Source organism: Tyto alba, unplaced genomic scaffold (genome assembly GCF_018691265.1).
Source record: "Tyto alba isolate M040663 unplaced genomic scaffold, T.alba_DEE_v4.0 Super-Scaffold_21, whole genome shotgun sequence".
Lineage (NCBI taxonomy): Eukaryota > Metazoa > Chordata > Aves > Strigiformes > Tytonidae > Tyto > Tyto alba.
This window is the reverse complement of record NW_024881295.1, coordinates 6,511,465-6,530,251: the sequence shown is the minus strand read 5'-3', so window position 1 is coordinate 6,530,251 and position 18,787 is coordinate 6,511,465. Positions and strand designations below refer to the sequence as shown.

The window sequence follows — 18,787 nt, the reverse complement described above, 5'->3', positions numbered from 1 at the left end:
GTTCCAGAGACTGGAGAGAGACTTTAAAAAAATGACCAGATGATAAACACAAACAGATACCATAAGAAAGTGTGCTTGTGGGATCCCATATTGGTTGGGGGCAGGAGAAGGAGACTGGAGGTTTATTTGACTTTTTGGGAAATCTGTCCTTAGCGCAGGGATAGTAGTTCTGTATCTCAGAAGTAGTTTGGCCATTCCCAGTGTGGCAGTCTTTTTACAGTTTGTCACGCAAATGCTTGTATGATCTGATGTTAAATTCAGAGTCACTGTATTGCAAAAGATTTGGTTCTGAACTTTGTCCCTGGACCCACTCTGCACTGCTGGGCAAGTACCTTCACATTCCTCTCTGCTTCTCCCTTATCCTCCATTGCTCTAGACTCTTTATCTTTGGGCCAGAGGCTGGCTGGCTCTTACCATGCATTTGTTAGAGTGTTTAGCATAATGAGATCCTGGGACTGATTTGGGTTGTGATGCTGAAAGTAGCAGTTCACCTACAAGTGCTTTTCTGTGGGGAAGTAGAGGATAGGTGTAGGCAGAGCCAGGGCATCCAGGAGATCTCTGCTGTTCACAGGGGCAAGGATTTCAGCACATACATTATCTCCCCTTGTGGATACTCTTACTAGAAAGTAAGCAACAATAGCCACCTTTTGTCATGACTATAATGTCATTAGCATGAAACAACAATGGTGTCTGGCAGTACAAAACCAATGCTGTCCGGTCATTCACAGTGAGCGCACAGAGCAGGAACATAATTCAGCAGGTTTTTCAACAGGCTCTTGCAGCCTTACATTAAAAAAGACACAGTCCCTTTCACTATCTTTGTTCTGGTTTCATCTAGGCTTGCCCCTTTCACAAGAGGAGCCCCTCAGCAAAGAATATTTTGTGAGTTTTTCTCTGTGCCAGGTTGCCCTGTCGAAATTAGTAGCTACGCATTTGAGACGAGGGTGCCCAGAAGCCATTTGGTAAACGGGATCCTAGATTTATTGCCTGAACCTGCCCTTTCGGGATGCTGATGACTGTGCTGTTCAGTAGTCAAATCTCTCAACACCCTCCCTCCCCTCCAGAAAAAATGTCAGGCTGGAGAGTTCTTCTGGAGGCAAACAGGCAACTCGAGCAGGAGGTGAATTTTCATTTCATATCTGAGAAGTGCTGAAGGTGCTTTTCTGGTGAGAATGAGTCTCGTACTCAAGTGGAACAACTTTCCTAATGCCAAATTTCACTCTACCACATTGCAAGTATCTGGTTAATCAAACTCTCCTCCTTGATCAATGTTCATCTCACCCTTTGGGTAGGAAGGTGTAATGTATTACTAAAACATTCATACAGACCACCTTCGGTTACAGTTTCTATAAAGCCAGCAGACAAATAAATCACACTGCAACTCTGATGAAGTTTTGTGAACTGTGGCGTGAAGTATAAACCCTGCCAACCTGAAAAAGAAATGGACTGAGTCAGGGAACAGCTAAGGGGTCCTTGGTTCAGATTACATAGCATGCATTTTTTGGTATTAATGTTAAACAATGGGCTGAGATACTACATAAATGAGAAAATAAAGCCAGATTCAGAACCTGGTACACTGAGAAACATACAATAGCAACTCCTCTGAGAGATGCCTATGTGAATTCAGCCTTCTGAGGTGTTTTGCCCTGGTTTAGAGTAGTCAGAGACCTGCTTTTCTGAGGATCGCCAGGTGTGAAATATTTGTGTGAGGGATTCAGCTGCTTCTGCTGCTGCTTCTGAGTTTGTGTGTTGATAGCAAGCATCTCATTCCTGCAGTAGCGCCTACACACCCTACAAAAATGGGGACAGAATATAAGAGACTCAAGGCATATGGTAAATCTTTTCCAGTGTGATGCACAGATGCATGGCTCACTTAAAAAAACCCACCCTAACTTTTATTTTTAAAGGGGGTCAAATGTGATGAAGTGACCCCTTATTTCAGCCTTATTTTGAGAATTTGGTCAGGGATTAACACACGTTAAGATTCAGAAAGCTTCTCTCATCAGAAGTTGTGCTAACAATACCAGCAGACCTGTCGCCTCTAGGTGATGACTGAGCAGCTATATAAAGGCTTTCATGTCAAATCCTCAGGATTAGGTACTTTTTCTTCCATGGTAAGCTGAATCAGAGAGCCATATCGTGCTGTGTGCCATAATGTGGCTCTTTGCCAAGAAATGCTTTGGGTTACAATAATTAATTGCCCAGGTGTCATGGATATGCTACTGTATCAAAACTTGACTGGATCGGAATAATGTGGTTGTGGGACAGGGAGGGTAAACCAAGCCTCTCTCACTAAACGGAGAGATAGCATGTACATGATGATGTACCATGATGGACACTAAACCTCCTGTGAATAAGACAGTGGGAATAAAGTATTGGGAGGATGATATATGTGATTTTGCATGTTTTAGACATTCAGCCTTGAAGCTTTTCCACCTGTTTTTGTAATATGTAGGGTTCTTATACTACATAAAGCATGTCACGTTCTCAAAGGTGGAACAGGAAGGATTAAAAAATATATGGTGGAAACTATTTTTTAATGAGGCTACTTCAAGTACAGTTATTGCATTTTAGGCATGAGTGATTTCGCAGCATTGTCAACATTAAAACTCATTGCGAGGTTTGGCTGGAAGGCAAACCAGAGATCTAAAAGCACTTCAAGTTTGCCAAGCCAAGATAAGAGCACATCTCTCTGAAGTTATTTGGTGTCCTTAATAAAGATCATAGTATTTGTAAACTAGCCAAACCTCAGTAAAATCAAAGGTTGTTTTTAATTCTTTCATAATACCAAGGCTCCATATGATCCAACATGACAGATAATAGCTTTGAAAATATTTACCATTTGTTTCTGGCCAAAAAATGTATTAATACCATGAGGCCTCTTTATTGCCTCTTTATTTGATGCATTTCAGCAATCAAAGCTTTCTAGAGAAGCCCAAGTGTTAATGAAATTAAGCTTCATTGAGTAGTTGAAGGATAACATTTATAATAAATTGAATCCCAAATTTCTGAACTGTTGAACAAGTCAGAAAGATCCTTTTTCATGATGAAATGTAATTCCTGTACTGTAATTTCATTTTTCTTTTTTTTTTAGAAGTGAAACAAAAGGCAAAAAGAGAAGCAGGTTCAGTTTTAGCTAAACTTAAACTGACACTTGTACCCTAGGTGGAAACTTCAAAGGCTATGAGTACCTGGAGAGTTTTAGATGCAATTGTTTGGACAGTTTTTAAAGGAGAGCTTTGTCTTTACGTGGCTTATAAGTGATTACTGTGATAAACAGATATGCTGAGCATGGCAGAGATCTGAGCAGTAGGTGTTACTTATGGTCACAGGCACAGGCTTACCTTGTTATGCTACTCTTTTTTTTTTTTTTTTCTGAGAGGCATCTTGCCCTACCTCAAGCCTCTTTTACACCTCTCAGAGAAGGATACAGTACAGCTTTGAGCTTTGAGCTGCACTGTAGGGTAGTGGTTATTGAATTGCTCTGAGGACAAAGGCATTTTTGCCTGTTCCTGAGGTAACACGCTACTGTGGTCAGCACTGCACCAGCTGGCCGGAGACACGAGGATCCCTGTTTATGCTGCTAGTGCAATCCTCACTGTTACAGTACCTAAATCACTGCTGCCTTTCTGTTCCCTAATAGGAACACTGGGGTTGCACTAAGTGATCTCGACCTTTGTTGGTGCTCAGAAGGGAAACCCCTCTATCCTGCCTACCTCTGGACAAACACTCCAGCCCTTTCCCTGTCATCAGCATTAGTGCTTCTGCAGCAAGCTACATTTTTGGTTCTTTTCTTTCGGGTGTTAACCTAAGGGAAAGGGTGGAGGATATATCAGGACCGCTATTTTTGATCAGTTTAAATCAGCAGTGAAATTGCCCAGTGTCATGTAGCTTATGAAAGTGCAATTTTATACATCCAAACTGACCTCTGAGGCATTTTATAAGCACTTGGTTGCTCAACGGTTGAAAATTAGGACTTTTTTTTTAGAAATTTAAATAAAGATCTGGGAGGTCCGTGTGTGAAAAGTACATGTTCTTGAAAATCTTGTCTCCAGATACTTCAGCAAAGATATGTATAGCCAGCCACATTCCTGTGAAGCAGTTCTCCATCAGCATGGAAACCTTGTTAACATCCAACTCTAACTTGATTCTCCAAATCTATTATTTTGTGAAGTGTTCACCATCAAACTTGAATGAATGTCTAATTCACAATGTTATGAGGGCAATATACTTCAAAGCAAGAGGAAATCTATTTCAGTACTTGTATTTTGATTAATGAGTTTTCTGAATCCTTTAACCATATTTATGTTTGTCAGGTGTGGCAGCTCAAGGATTAATTATATCTTCAGAGCTATTTTTCTGTATATGATTTGATGCCTGCAGTGATGATTACCAAGAAATATTTCATTTTCCAAAGAGCAGCCACTTATTAATAAAAAAGATCATATCAGAAACTATATAGCACTACATAGCAGGGGCCTACATTGTTATTGTCACAAATAATTGAGAGAAATATAGGTAGCTTTCACAAAAAAAAAAAAAAAGAAAAAAGAAAAATAAAAGGGCTATTTAGCTTTTGAGAGATGGCAGAATCTAAGGTGTACATTAACTTTGTGAAGTTAGCAGACATCTGGTGGTCTGGGAAATGCCTGCAGTTTGACAGCTATATTGTGCCTTTAGGCACAGTCATGAACTAGAGCGGACTGGAGGAACATAATGCCTGTGAGACTGCCTATGGAGGCACAGCCTACTGCTGTGAAGAGCAAGAAGGGCTTCTACAAGTATATCAACTGCAAGAGGAATACTAGGAAAAATGTGGGCCTGCTTCTGAATGAGGCATGACACTCCCTGACAACAGACATGGAGAAAGCTGAAGTATTCAATGCCTTCTCTGCCTCATAAGACTGGCCTTTAGGAGTCTTGGGGCCCTCAGAGCAATAGGAATGTCTGGAACAAGAAATACTCACCCTCAGTGGAGGAGGATCAGGTTGGGGAAAGTTTAAACAAACTGGACATACCTGAGTCCGTGGGAGCTGATGGGGTGCCCCCACAAGTGCTGAGGGAACTGGCCAGTGTCATTGCAAGGTCACTCTCAATTATCTTTGAAAGGTTGTGGTGATAAGGAGTTCCTGTGGACTGGAAGAAGGCAAATGTCACTGCAATCAGTATTCAAGAAGGCCAGGCAGGAGGATATAGGGAACTACAGGCTGGTCAGCCTCACCTCAGCCCCTAGGAAGGTGATGAAGCAAATCCACCTGGAAATGATTTCCAAGCATATTAAGGACAATAAGGTGACTGGGAGCAGTCAGCAAGGATTTATGAAGGGGAAATCATGCCTGACCAACCTGGCAGCCTTCTACAAAGAGATGACCGGATTAGTGGATGAGAGAAAAAGAGTGGATGTTCCTTATCTTGACTTTAGTAAGGCTTTCAACACTGTCTCCCTTAATATCCTCGTATGCAACCTGAGAAAATGTAGACTAGATAAGTGGACAGTGAGATAGATGACTGAAGAAAGGTTGAACTACCAGGCTCAAAGGGTTGTGATCAGCAGCACAGGTAGCAGCCAGTCACCAGTGGTGTATCTGAAGGATCAGTACTGGGGCCAACTTATTCCTTAATGGCTTGGATGATGGGACAGAGTGTACCTTAACAGGTTTGAAGAGGAAACAGAACCGTGATGAGTGTCTGATACACCAGAGGTTTGTGCTGCCATTCAGAGGGACCTCAACAGTCTGGAGTAATGAATGGGCTGACAGGAACCTCATGAAGTTCAGTGAAGGGAAATGCAAAGTCCCATCTGAGGGGAGCAATAACCCTATGTCCCAGTACACGCTGGGGGATTACCAGCTGGAAAACAGTTCTGCAGAGAAAGGCCTGGGGGTCCTGGTGGACACCAGAGTTGATCATGCGCTAATGATGAGCCCTTGTCCCAAAAGCAGCCAGTGGGCTGCATTAGGAAGAGCGTTGCCAGCAGGCTGAAGGAGATCATCCTTCACCACTACTCAGCACTGGTAAGGTCACCACTGCAGTGCTGTGTCCAGTTCTGGGCTTCCTGGTACAAGAAAGACATGAACATAGTGGAGAGAGTCCAGAGGAGGGTGATGAAGATGATTAAGGCACTGGAGCATCTGTTGTATGAAGACAGGCTGAGAGAGCTGGGACTGTTGAGCCTGGAGAAGAGGAGGCTCAGGGGGAATCTGATCAATTTAATGGGAGGGAGTAAAGAAGACAGAGACAGGCTCTTCTCGGTGGTGCAGGAAGGACAAGAGTCCGTGGGCACAAATTGAAATACAGGACATTCCATTTAAACATAGGAAAAAGCTTACTTTCTTTACTGTAAAGGTGGTTGAACACTGGAACAGGTTGCCTAGAGCTGTGGAGTCTCCGTCCTTGGAGATATTCAAAAGCAGACTGAACATAGCCCAGAGCAATATGCTCTAGCTGACTCTGCTTTGAGCAAGGGGTTGTATAGATCATCTTCAGAGATGCTTCTTGCCTCCACTATTCTGTGATTCTGATTCTGGATTGCAGTGATGTTGAAAACTTGACAGGACTGGATTGCTATGAAAGGAAAAACTTTGCAGTTTCACTCTACCACATGCAGTAGGACATTCCCTAATGTGCAATGTTTGAAGCATTATATTCTCAAAGCTAGGATACATTGAGCAATTACCCAACAGTTGATTCACTTCCCTTCTCCCCTAGCATGGTATAGGTCAGTAAGTACTCTAGTAACTATGTTGGCAAAGCAATTTAAGCACCAAAAATCATTAATTGGCATAACCTTTTGGAATGAAGTACAGCCTTTAGGAAAGGAATTTAATTAAACTTTAATGTATGAAAAGCCCCAAAGCTTTTTGCAGAAAAAAAAAAAGAAAATTAAATAGCCTAAAATAAGTATTTTCTGTTTGTGACCCCAAGATGTGAATTATTTTTCAACCTTATTGATGAACTTTGTATATTTGTAATGAATACTGAATAAGAAATAACTTTTTTCTTGCAAATCTTAACATGAATTCTTAGAGTTGAGGTCTATAGAGCCAAAAAACTGTTTGGCTGTGTAGTTCTGGCTTCACACTATAGATATGTATTTACATGTTGTAGACTGAGATAGTCTGGTATTCAAGCCTAACCTGCAACTCGTTGTCTGTGATTTGATCCAAGGAAGCATTTATTCATGGCTGGATTTTTTTTTCTCTTGCTCATTTCTAGAATGTTCCTATCAGCTTTGCCTTTTAAAACAGCCACTGCAACAATCATTTCCCTACTCCTAAACTTCCTAATTGCCTAAACATCTCTTTTGAAACTATGACTTGGTTCTTAAGTAACACTGATGCATCGGAGATGTTTACTCTTAATTTGGAAAACCTTGGCCAGCGGTATAAAGCAAGAGGCCTTGAGGAGAAAAGTAAATTTGAAATTATAGTCCAGGATCTTGCATTAACATGAGGAGATCGGTCTTCTTGTATTGCTTAAGGGAAAGTCATAAACACGCATTTCCCCGACAGAAAGTTGTGCACCATGCATTACCTCTAGCATGCCCGTGTTTTGGGCTACTTTTCTTTAATAACCATGCAATGGCTTTAGGTCCCAGGAGGCTGAGATGATAGCCTCTCAGCGTTGTTACTGCAACGTGCACATGGGGTTAAAGAAGTTCACTAAGATTAGGGGAGAGCCTCTGTCCATCCTTTGTACATAATCATACATACCCGTGGCCTGACACAAACTAGCAGACTATTTCAGGGTTATTTTTGTGATTCCCAAAGATCCATTGCTTAAAAAATGGTAGTTACTGTTGTGGTGTGGCAGCTAGGACTATACATCTCAGACAAGGCGGTAAAGAGGACCAGAATGTTTTTTGTGGGGAAACAGAGCAAAATGGAGCAGCCAAATGTAGGACTTCAGAACACAGGCTGAGATTATTTGGAAGTTAATATAAAGTGCAATAATTTACCAGAGTTTCAGCTGAGTTCAGGCTCCAGCTCCAGATCCACAGCTCTCACCACATTCTCTGGTACTTGAATTTTTCCAAATTAATCATTTCATGTTCCAAGTATCCATTTAAAGCACATAGAAAATAGCTAGAGGAAAAATTATAAGGTGTTTTTTGTGTCATTGAAATCTCTCTGTTGTAGGTGTCACTAGCAGCTCATCCCAAAAGTTCTGTCTGAAAACAGACAGCACTGTCTTTCACCATGTTATAGCAAGTTCTTTTGACAATCCTTCCTGTTTTTTTTTCAAAGGGGGCACATTTTATGATGGACTTTAGCTTTCACTTACAATCAGACCTGTAGACTTGTAGCCCAAGGATTAGGAAATTTAAGGGAAAAACTGATTTGCTTGGGCTCTTATGCCTCTCATATGGGCTTTTATTTATCTCTTGAGGAATAGAAATGAATATATTGTCACCAAATTGTCATACATTCTGCATGAACAAACTATGCACTTTTTAGCCCCAGTACGTATTCTTGCCTCTCACCTGTTAAGCTTCATAGCCTGCTCAGCTTTTCGACCCTGCTGTCCTGCCTGCCTTGCTGGGGTGTACTTGATTAGAAATTGCCTGGGGACCTCAGAGCTAGGCAGCCAGTGAAACAGGCTGTGTATCAGCAGCAAAGAAACATCATTGCACATAAGAATTACCAAGTTGGTCCTAGGAGCTTCTTTAGCTTTCCTCAGACCTTAGTCCCTTTGCTGTCTATGACTGTATTTTACAATGGAGCTGGTATTAAAATTCTTACGGAGCCGTATTCCACACAATAATTCATATCATATTTCATATTCCAAGTTGCTGTTGATTCTAACTAATGCAGATATTCTTTTTTTTTTTATATATATATATGGCCAGTATTTCCACTTGCCGTAGAGTGAATGTAGACTAATTCTCAGTTTACCTATTAGTTTCTGATTTGTGAAAATTAGTTTTAATAGTAATGGCTAGGATGCAAACACACACACAAAACATTCAACAGCAGTGTGTGTTTATTTTGAAGGAAAAGTGAACAATGAGATATGCTCAGACTTGCTTGTCTGCCTCTGGTATTTCAAATACATATCTCATTATTTTAGATATTTTTTAGAGAGTTTTTAATTTAAAATAGATCTCAGAATGAATAAAAAGATGTGTTTTGTTCTACTTTGGACCAGATTAATATGTTAACTATAGATTAATGATTCAGAAAGGTGGATTGTTCTTTTCACCACTCTATGCTCTCTCAGTAACTTCTCACCATCCATCCTGAGTTTAGTCAGTTTGTGGTCAGTTTTAGCTGGGGGAAAAAACAAACAAAAAAAAAAGGCAATTTTTCCTAAATAGTTTGTTCTTGGAATGACTGGCTAAATTAGTACCTGCCTATAATGTTGAGTGTGAAGTCTTGCACTAATGAAAAAGGGGCAATACTGTTGGATTCAGCTGATAGTAAAAAGCTGTATGCCTCTTTGTTATCTTGCCACCTGAGAAGAATCACAAAAAGGAGTCTGTGTGCTACCTGTGAGCACAAAGGGAAAAAAAGAGGTAGTTTTGTTACTATCCTTCAGCATGTGATGACCGGAACAAAACAATATAGCTGTAACCCCATCTATGGGGGAAAGGATGGGAAGGTGGTAAGAGGAAAAGAGCTCTTGTGCTTGTTACTTAACACAAAGCTTGAAATGTGGTTGAGGGAATTGATCACATTTTTGATAACTGTGTTTATTGTATTTTCCTGAGCATAGCCCACAGGTTATTTGGAGGAACAACTTTTGATTTGGCAACAGTTTGGATTGTTTAATATATACACAAATACATATGCCTGCATATGCATATGCAGGTAAGGCAAGAGGAGGTTTACTTCAGCACATCCCCTCTTCCAGCAGCCATCAGTTACAGCTCCCCAGTAATCAGCACTCCCTCTCGCCTCTCCCTTCAGCCTCTGATCCCTTGTCTACTCCACTAACACTTCTCAGCTTGATTTTGGGGGAGTTTCTTAAGAGTTTAGGCTTTCCAAGGCTTTCTTTTTGAGGAATGGGTGCAGCTTATGCCTGTACTGTGTTCTTATGATGATATAGGTTCAAATATTTGACTAGACTCAAGAATCAGTCCCTGTGGAAAATCCAGCCTTCACCTCTGGAACAGAAAACATAACAATGCATCCTCTCCACCAGATCCAAGCAGCCTTTTCTAGTGGCAGTGTAAAGATAAACTTCTTTGGTTCTGCCTTGCTTTCCAGCAAGCCATGGAGATCCCTGAACTTTCTCTAGAGAAAATGCAAATGCAGTGTTCAGCAAGAGGTATAAGGAACACAATGATCCAGATTCATTTCAATGAATCTGCAGGTTTTGTGGTTAGAAGTTGGGGGGGGGGGGGGAGGAGGGGAGGGGGAAAGAAAAAAAAAGAAAAAAAAAAAAGTAGTTTGAAGAGATTTGCAAGTGCTTCTTCAGCATACTGGGCGGTGACCTTACCACAGAATTCAGACTCAGTAGTCTGGATTTCTGGAGACAAAATGTTAATGCATGATAATGCAGAGACTTGTCATCCAGAATGGGTTAATGTGGTAAAAAAAATCAGTGTTTCTCCTAAGTTCAAAATGGAGCTTCTTAGCAAATCAGCTGCCTAATGCAAAAATACAAGCAGAAACCAGACACAGAGGTGAATTGCCCGAGGGTCTCACATATTTCAAAGCAGAGAAATGTAATGATATCTTAAAGAGGTATAGACAAGCCAAGGAATACCTGTGGCATCTGATTACAATAATAGAAATTCTGCTGAAAGGCTTAGGAAGATTAACAATATTAACCTTGCTGTCTTATTTATCCCATCTTCTTTGATAAGCAAAACCTCAGTAATCCAGTGACAGTGGCTCTAAGACTGTTGGTTGTTGTCATTCTCACTTGAAAATAAGTATTATATATTATTTAGGTTGATATCTTCACTACACACAGTGACATACTTTCACCTTAGACAAAATTGAAATAGGAAACATGAAAGAAGAACAAACAGGGCAAGAGAGCAGCTCAGTGTATTAATTACAGAGCTTTACAGGTTCTGGGCCATGGTCAGACTATCTCTGCAGAAATAACTGTGACATCCAAAAACTTACTGCCTCTCAAGCCAAGGCTGTTTGCTTACACAGATCAGCAGATGGAGAGGATTGACATAGATGCTGTTTGCAAGAAGGGCAAAGTGCGGATGAAAAAAAAAGTCTTATCATTGTTTTCTAAAAGGAGGTCAGCAAACCATGAAGATACCCAAGCAGATTTGGGACATGTAGTAACATCTCTGCTCAGTTAACAAAAAAGCAAAACCAAACAAACGTGAGCTGATGGAAAGTAGTCTGCCTGGCCTGTGACACATAGTGTTTTCTGTAGATTGAGTCTGTGTTTGGGTCACAGATTATGAACCAAAGAATATAAACAGCAACAGCAGCACATCAGGCTGAAGGGTAACAGCGCTTGCTTGCATAGATGTGCCTGTAGGCAAGACAACACAGATGCTCAAGATTGCCTGTCACATGGGATTCAGAAGCCGTGTGAATCTCTGTGTTCATTTATTATCAGTGATTCACCGTGTTTTAATACAGACAAATATTCTCCTGGCTTTTTGTGGTGCAAAATGCTAACATAGCTGAAATTTAATTTTGTTGGAAAAGGATTTGGGCAAACTTGCTTAAATAAACTCACCCCTTTTACCAACTGTAGAGTCTTCAGCTTTGGTCCCAGAGAGGACCAGCTGATGGTGGTATTTGAGAGCCCTCTGTTTTCAGGTCATTTAATGAGCAACACCATTGTTCTACTGGCATCCTATAGAGAGTGACTCACAGGACAATGTGCACTGCGACAGTGATCCAGGAACAAGTCATAGTCTGCAGTTATCCCCATGTCAAATCTGAGTGGCTCCATCCAGCTACTTTGGATTTAGAGTGGTAAAAAAGAGATCGAAAAGCAGCTGCTTTATTTCTACATTTCCTGACTTTTCAGTACATTTAAAAATTGTAACCTTCCTATTACTATGAAGTATGTTTTTATACTTAATATTCAGTCATAAGTGCTGAGGGATGCCAGACCACAAATCTGGACCCAGCATTAGTCTGCCAAAAGGCATAGTGGAACAACATGTTTATGCAAATATTGCAGTAACTGATAAATCCACGTTGCTTAAAAACATCCAGAATTATTATACATGGCATCTTCAAATGTGTCCTGTGCTAAATGTTTGTTAGATACTGAATGATTTACTGAGCCATGTATGTGTATTACATGGACCAGGCCAAATTCTCAAGCTTTTTCTTTAGGTATCTGTTTGTGAGAGTAGGCACAAGGCACTGCTGGCCTTCTTTGGGTCTGGAATAGCTGTGCCTCCCTTGTACCAGACATGAAATGCACAAGACATTAGAGAATTAGACACAGGTAGCATCAAAAGGCAGTGATCCATTATAGCAGATATTTATACAATATAATATAACAGCATTTCCAAGACAAGTCCTAGGACTACTGCAGCCGGATCACTGGGAACTGGATAAGCGTGTGGCCAGGCTTCAGGCTCTGAGCATCTTTGTTATTGCATGGTTTCCACCCACATTTGTCATTGAGTTTGGTGGAGAAAAATACTCAGGTTTTCCATTTTAGCACTTCTCACCAAAAGAAATGGAAAGCTCTTATGAATAAATCTGCCAAGATCTGAAAACCAGTAGAATGTTTCAATGTTTTTACCTTACTCCTTTTTTTTTTTTTTTTTTCCCTTTTGCCCATTTAGAATAACTGCATCCTTATAGACATGCTGTAGTGCAAACCCATCCGACTGCATCATCCTATTTATTCAATAAGAGAGGAAGGAAATTAGTTCTTTTGCATTGGTCGTCATTTCATGACCATCTAGGACATTGGCACTATGAACTGGATAAGTAAATATTGTGAGAGTATTGTGTTTCTTTGTATATTCCTTCAATTTCTTGCTTCAATATAGCCATCTTAACATGTGCAACGTTCGTTTCTAAGACCATTATTAGGCATGATTTTAAGAGTGTAGCAAGAGAACTGTGTGAAAAGGTGCTGCCATGTGGATCACAATGTGTTTGCCCATTCCACCTTGAAAAGAAATGTTCCATTTTTTCTGCCTATTAGCAGAATACCTCCGAAAAAGAACGAGAAAGTTACTAATTGCTTTGAATGCTACATCAGTAAGGTACAGATAGATGCCATACTGTGGCATAAACCATCTTGAATAGAATTGCATCACATCAGATAAAAACACAATTTGCAGTCCCACTACTACACTAGAGTAGACTCTGGTAGTGTAGAGCAAGGAAGTGTAGAACACTATAAAAAGATTGCTAAATGGAAACAGCAACCTTTGCCATCTGAGGCTTGGTGATCACTGCATGAACCGCTAACAGGGTGGGTTAAACAGCTTGCCAGCACTGAGTGATTCCAATGCTGTGTGTTTCCGTGGTTGTCAGTTAAAGCAGTGCCTGCAATAATGTGATGTGTTGTTAGCAAAATGCTTTAAATGTTACCCTAAAGGGAGGGCAATTTTAAGAAGGCTTTTCTTTTTCAATATATCATCTGCCAAGCCCAGTCATTTTTATAAGGTGCAGAAGAGTAGCCAAGAAAACTGGGGAAAAAAAAAAAAAAAGTATGTATGTACATATAAATTGTGGGGGGGAGGGATCCTTAAAAAGCGTATTCATCAAATATGGCAAGGAAAGTGAATGTGGTGAAAAATTTTCAATTTTACTGCATGTTGAAGATATTAGTTAGCATTTAAACAGGACAAAACTGTAATGTCATCACTGCCTTAGAAAAAGGTGCTGACAGCCTGCATAAGCAAACGTTTATCTCTCCCATCAGATCTCAAGCCAGTGTGTTCGTAGGGGACTGCTGTAGGAGTTCGGCTGGGACTCTGGGAAGGCGCTGGTGTGCTGCCTGCTTGTGAAACATAACCCTCAGCACGCAGAAGGAATGCATCTTAAATAATCCTTTCTTAAACTGTGTATTTCCTTCTGAGTCAAATGCCCCGTCAGATAAGTCACTTGTCAGAAGGAGATGTCTGAAGAGGGAGGGTCTCCACCAAACTCCCTCTGCCTGCTGGCTGACCTTGGGTTTACGTGATTTTGACCTTTTGGACACATCCTTTCAGATGAGAGCTGTTTGGTAGCTCCCTGCTCTGTAACACTGGACCTAGAAGGTAGCCATGAAGTGAGAACATGTTTACGATCTGATCTTGAGCCTTTGGAGTCAATGGCAAAGCTCCTGTTGACTTTCTTTTGTGAAGGTTGGAAGCTGTAACACTATTCTGTTTAGTCACATCATGTCAAGGCACCAGTAAGACCTCAAGGTCCCGATGGGCCTCCTTGAGGTCCTCTCCCACAGCCTGCTCAGAGGCCAGGGGGTCCATTTCAGCTTCAGTCCCTGCCCGAGCAGTGCTGGAAGAGAGCTGGTCTCCAGCTCCATCCCAGCCGTCGCTCCTCTTGTTCTGGACCCTGACCCACACATTGCCTCCACAGTTTGACTTTGGCCCAGTGTCATCACCATGAACTTGCCTGGTGATCTGGATCCTTGGTTGAACCTGGCTGCCCCCTGGCCTGCCCTGCTGCCTGGCTGGGGTGGTGGGACAAGCCCTGTCTGGAGAAGCCCTGCCCTGCCACCCCCCTGGGAACCCCCCCACCCTCAGCCCCCATCAGTCCTCATCCTGCTGGACCCCAGCACTGGAGATTCTCCGTGTAAAACAGACCAAAGGACTAGAGCCTTAAAGACACGACTCACTTCCTTGCTGCTTCCTTCCTCATTATCAAGCCCTGATGTTGGTGAGGGAATGGCCGCCGTCCATGTGAGGAATGTTGCAGGAAGAGATGCTGTGATAGTCCCCCTTTCCTCATTAAACTCCCCTGCTTTTATCCTCATTGCTTCCTGTGGGGTTGTCCATCCATGATATGGCACACTAACAATTTCCAGACTAGTGTCATCTGATGTTTATAGGGAAAGGGTTGATTTTACTACTGCATGACAAATAATTTCTACTGTTTCAAATGAAATGCTGTTTTCAACACAGAACCAGAAATTGCATGGTATTCCCAGGTGTGTGAGCTCATGTACTCCTCAGGGAACTGTGTGTACTGGCTTACCTAGGGAATGTCTCATTGTATCCTGCTTAAAAAGCAGTGTCACAGACTGCTTACAGAGTTTATCTTTCTGAATAAAAGGTAAAAAAAAAACCTCACTCATTTCAGAATATATAGTTTTTCTGCCATTAGCAGCATTTCGGTGCTCTTTCAAGATCTTCTTCAAGGTATTTTGATTCAAAAGTTATATTTTATTTTTATTTTGCAAGCTTTTTTGCAAGCTATTTACAGATCCAATAGATAATTTTCCACCAGCTATACTGAAAATGAAGGGGAGTGTAGCTCATCCAAACCCATCTGACTTACCTGTTAATCTCAGCAACCTATTTCTACCCCAACAGGTGTAGTTCGCCAGGTGAGGCCCATTGTTGGACCTTTCCATGCCATCCTGAAACTGGAGATGAACTACGTCATGGGTGGAGTGGTATCTCATCGTAACATCGTCAATGTTCACATCTTTGTCTCCGAGTACTGGTTCTGAGAGAGCGTTTAAAATCCCACACAGGCAAGCCACTCCGACCTAAATCATTACCACAAACTATTACATCATATACTTGTTTGTAAAACCCAATAGTGTTTTTGTTTGTTTGTTTTATTTTTAAATATTTGGTTTATAGTTTAAGACAAATAACAAGCTATTATGTTGATTAGACATAGGGTGGAGAAAATTAAGTGAGACTGATGTAGTTGTCTGTATAAATAAGTAGTGTGTAAAAGTGTTCAGCTGCCTAGTGAAACTTAAAACTTTTCTAAATGTTTAGGCAGATCTTAACTATTGCTCCTTGGCCAGATAACCAGAGCAACTGAGGATGTGGAACAACTTACATGTCAGAGTTCATTGGGATAATTATACGGTATCTTTGGATGGAGAAGTTTGGTACCTCAATATTAACTACCTTGAAGGAGTCAGATTGTCAGAAAGTGCTAAATATTCACTTTTGGGCCCCAGTAGAATAACTCTGATTAGACACCCACAATTGCTAATAGTTTCTGAAAAGTTTAGCCTAGATATTTAAAAAGCACCATTCAGCTACGGCTACAAGAGGAAGTGCAGAAGGAATTAGAAATAGTAGGAGACTAACAAGCTATTGCACATATTAAAAAAATACTCCTTTTTTTGTACTTATTATTTGATTGTAAGATTATGTTTGATTCTAATTAAACAAATACCTCTCATTGAAATTAACCTGTTACAAGGATAAGGCATATTGCTTAAATGCCAATCTCATCTGTACTCAACAATACATGGGAAACTCAGACCTCTGTCTCCTGTCTGTTATAGAGCAAAGCTCCATACCTTTCTAAAATTGGTAATAAAATTAACATGTTAAACTGTACACTTCTTATGCACCAAACCAAATATAATGAAACTCTCACAAATAAATGAATGTTTAATGTATTTTCTGGCCATCAAAGTAACGTATCTTTTTTATTACAGAACAAAAAATAAATAGTTCCATGTTTCAGTTTGTTATGTTTGTTAAGATATGAGGAAATAAAATCAGATGGGAAATACTCAGAAGTACGGTATTGTTTCTGCTTATCAGAAAAATGATATATCTCCTGAAAGTAAGTTAATTACATGTATATATACACATTCCCCACTCAAAAAACAGTCTGCTATTTCGTCAGACATTATTGGTGCTGGGCATTTGTCTCTTCCTTTTATACAAAAGCCCCTGAAGCTTAAGGGCATCTTTCCATTGACCTGAATGATCTTTGAATAAGAATAATAAATATTGTCCTCTGTGATCAATTGCAAATGAAAGACCATAGCAACTCCACTGTGTACATACAGAAGTCTTCATTCCATTTTCTGTGGCAGTGAAGCTTCTCTGCCAGCAGCATTCTCACTCCTTAAATTAAGATTTTATGATAACACATTCTCATAAATAAAATTTGATTAAAGGATACCCTCTTGATGGTATTTGTTCCCCCACACACTTACAGAGCATCCCAACCCCATACATAGCCTGGTTTTCAGGATGCTATCAGCTTAAAATGTGTTCGGTGTTGTCAGTGGCTACCTCTAAAGTCCTTATGATTTCAATAAATACTTACATATTTCTGTAGTAAATTGATGTGATATTTGTAGCAGGTGACCTTCATCATTCAAGTAACTGATGGAGATTTTGGAAAGCACCAGATTACAAGAGGTACTGTTGACTTCAGGGATTACTAGCCTATGTAATTCTCATTTAGACTGGAAAGTAAAATTTTTTCTTATACTAACAGAGTTCAAGAAAAGGAGGATGAAAGACTCTCCTGATATCATCAAGTTCTTTTTCTTGCCAGTGTAGGAAAAGTAAGTAGCCTTAGTACCAAAAATACAAAAACTGTTTCCACCTGATTTTCTAGATTGTAAATTTTGATCCTTTATTTCCTCTGTAAGTGGTATTTAGTTACAGTGAAAAGAACTTTGGGACAGCAGAAATCTGATTTTAGGATCAAACTGCTGAACAAACTAATTTACAAACTTCTCCTTTCTGTAAAGAAGGCAGACGCCACCACAGAAATACACCTCTCCCTTTCTTCTGTCTGCATTTCTGAGTAAAAATAGGATAGAAGAAGGATTACCACTACTTTCTGGAAAACTGTTTTCCTACATTGTCCCAAATAATCTTTGAAAATTGCAAGCAGCTTTTTAAAAATTCCTGATGTCATATGAGAACGTTGATCCAGTAGATTATTTTATGTTTTGTATATAATGAGTGCTTCGTGCCATTGTCACTGTGATGTATCTTAACTTTTAATAGATCAGCATAGAAAAACAAGATGATTTGGTAATGATAGGAAAGATTAAATATTTCTCTCATCCGAACCTGTGACAATAAAGTTTCATTTGTTGAAAAGGGGCGAAGTAAAACTTTGTAATTTTTATTGGCAAATCATCAAGATTGTTCGAGTGAAATTGTCACTGAGATCCACTCACTTTGAGGGCTTTTCTTTTGCTGTGCTTTCTTTGGATTGATTAGGTCTAAGTTCAAATAATTTTAATTGTGGGGAAACAGAATCACAAGTAAATGAGCATTTAGAAGTAGATGACAAGTAGATGACTGCTGAGTGATCATTAGTCTGCTTTTTAAGAGTCATCTGCTTAGTCATACACAGAATGATATAAGGTGCCTTGGAAAAACAATCATACACCATTAAAAGAATGAGTAATAGTAACACACAATTACGGATACTACATGGGATCAAATTACCTGATAAACTGTCTTATTTGTCACTAGGTGAGTGTGGAGAGACAAAAAACACTCGAATAAACAAAGGCTCACAGGTGCTAGCCAGATTCCGGACAGGAGGAGCAGCAGGTCTCAGGTTGCTCTGCCAAAAGTCAGGCATCCTGCGTAGATGGGAAGACTTCTTGTGTGCTACAGGGACTGCTTCAAGGACAAGACTTATGGCAGGAAAAATTGCCTTGGAGTTATTTCTAGTGAGATTAGGACAGTTTGCTGGAGTAAGCATTCAGTAGACGGTTCTGAGTAATCAGGGCCATAGCCTTAGTCAACTAAAATGATAACAAACCAAACATTTCAGCTCAATTTGCTGATAGACTGATCTACATTCTACTTCTTCAGTTTAAAAATCACTTGATGGAACTATAATTTATTAGCAGATAGAGAAGGCAAAGCAGTTACTCTTTTTACAGAGGGAGGGCACGACAGCCAAGGACAATAGCAATGAACAAG

The 18,787-nt window shown here is 40.3% G+C and overlaps 1 protein-coding gene across 2 annotated transcripts in view; it reads left to right on the top strand.

Moving 5' to 3' along the window:
- FBLN1 (fibulin 1) overlaps window positions 1–17,951 on the top strand; it is an 82,456-nt gene extending 64,505 nt beyond the window's left edge. For both annotated transcript variants that reach the window (XM_042795547.1, XM_032986443.2), the window contains exon 17: window positions 15,437–17,951. In XM_042795547.1, coding sequence (XP_042651481.1) covers window positions 15,437–15,576 — 140 coding nt within the window. In that variant the 3' untranslated portion in view covers window positions 15,577–17,951. The remainder of the gene's footprint in view (window positions 1–15,436) is intronic.
- The last annotated feature ends 836 nt before the right edge of the window (window positions 17,952–18,787 follow it).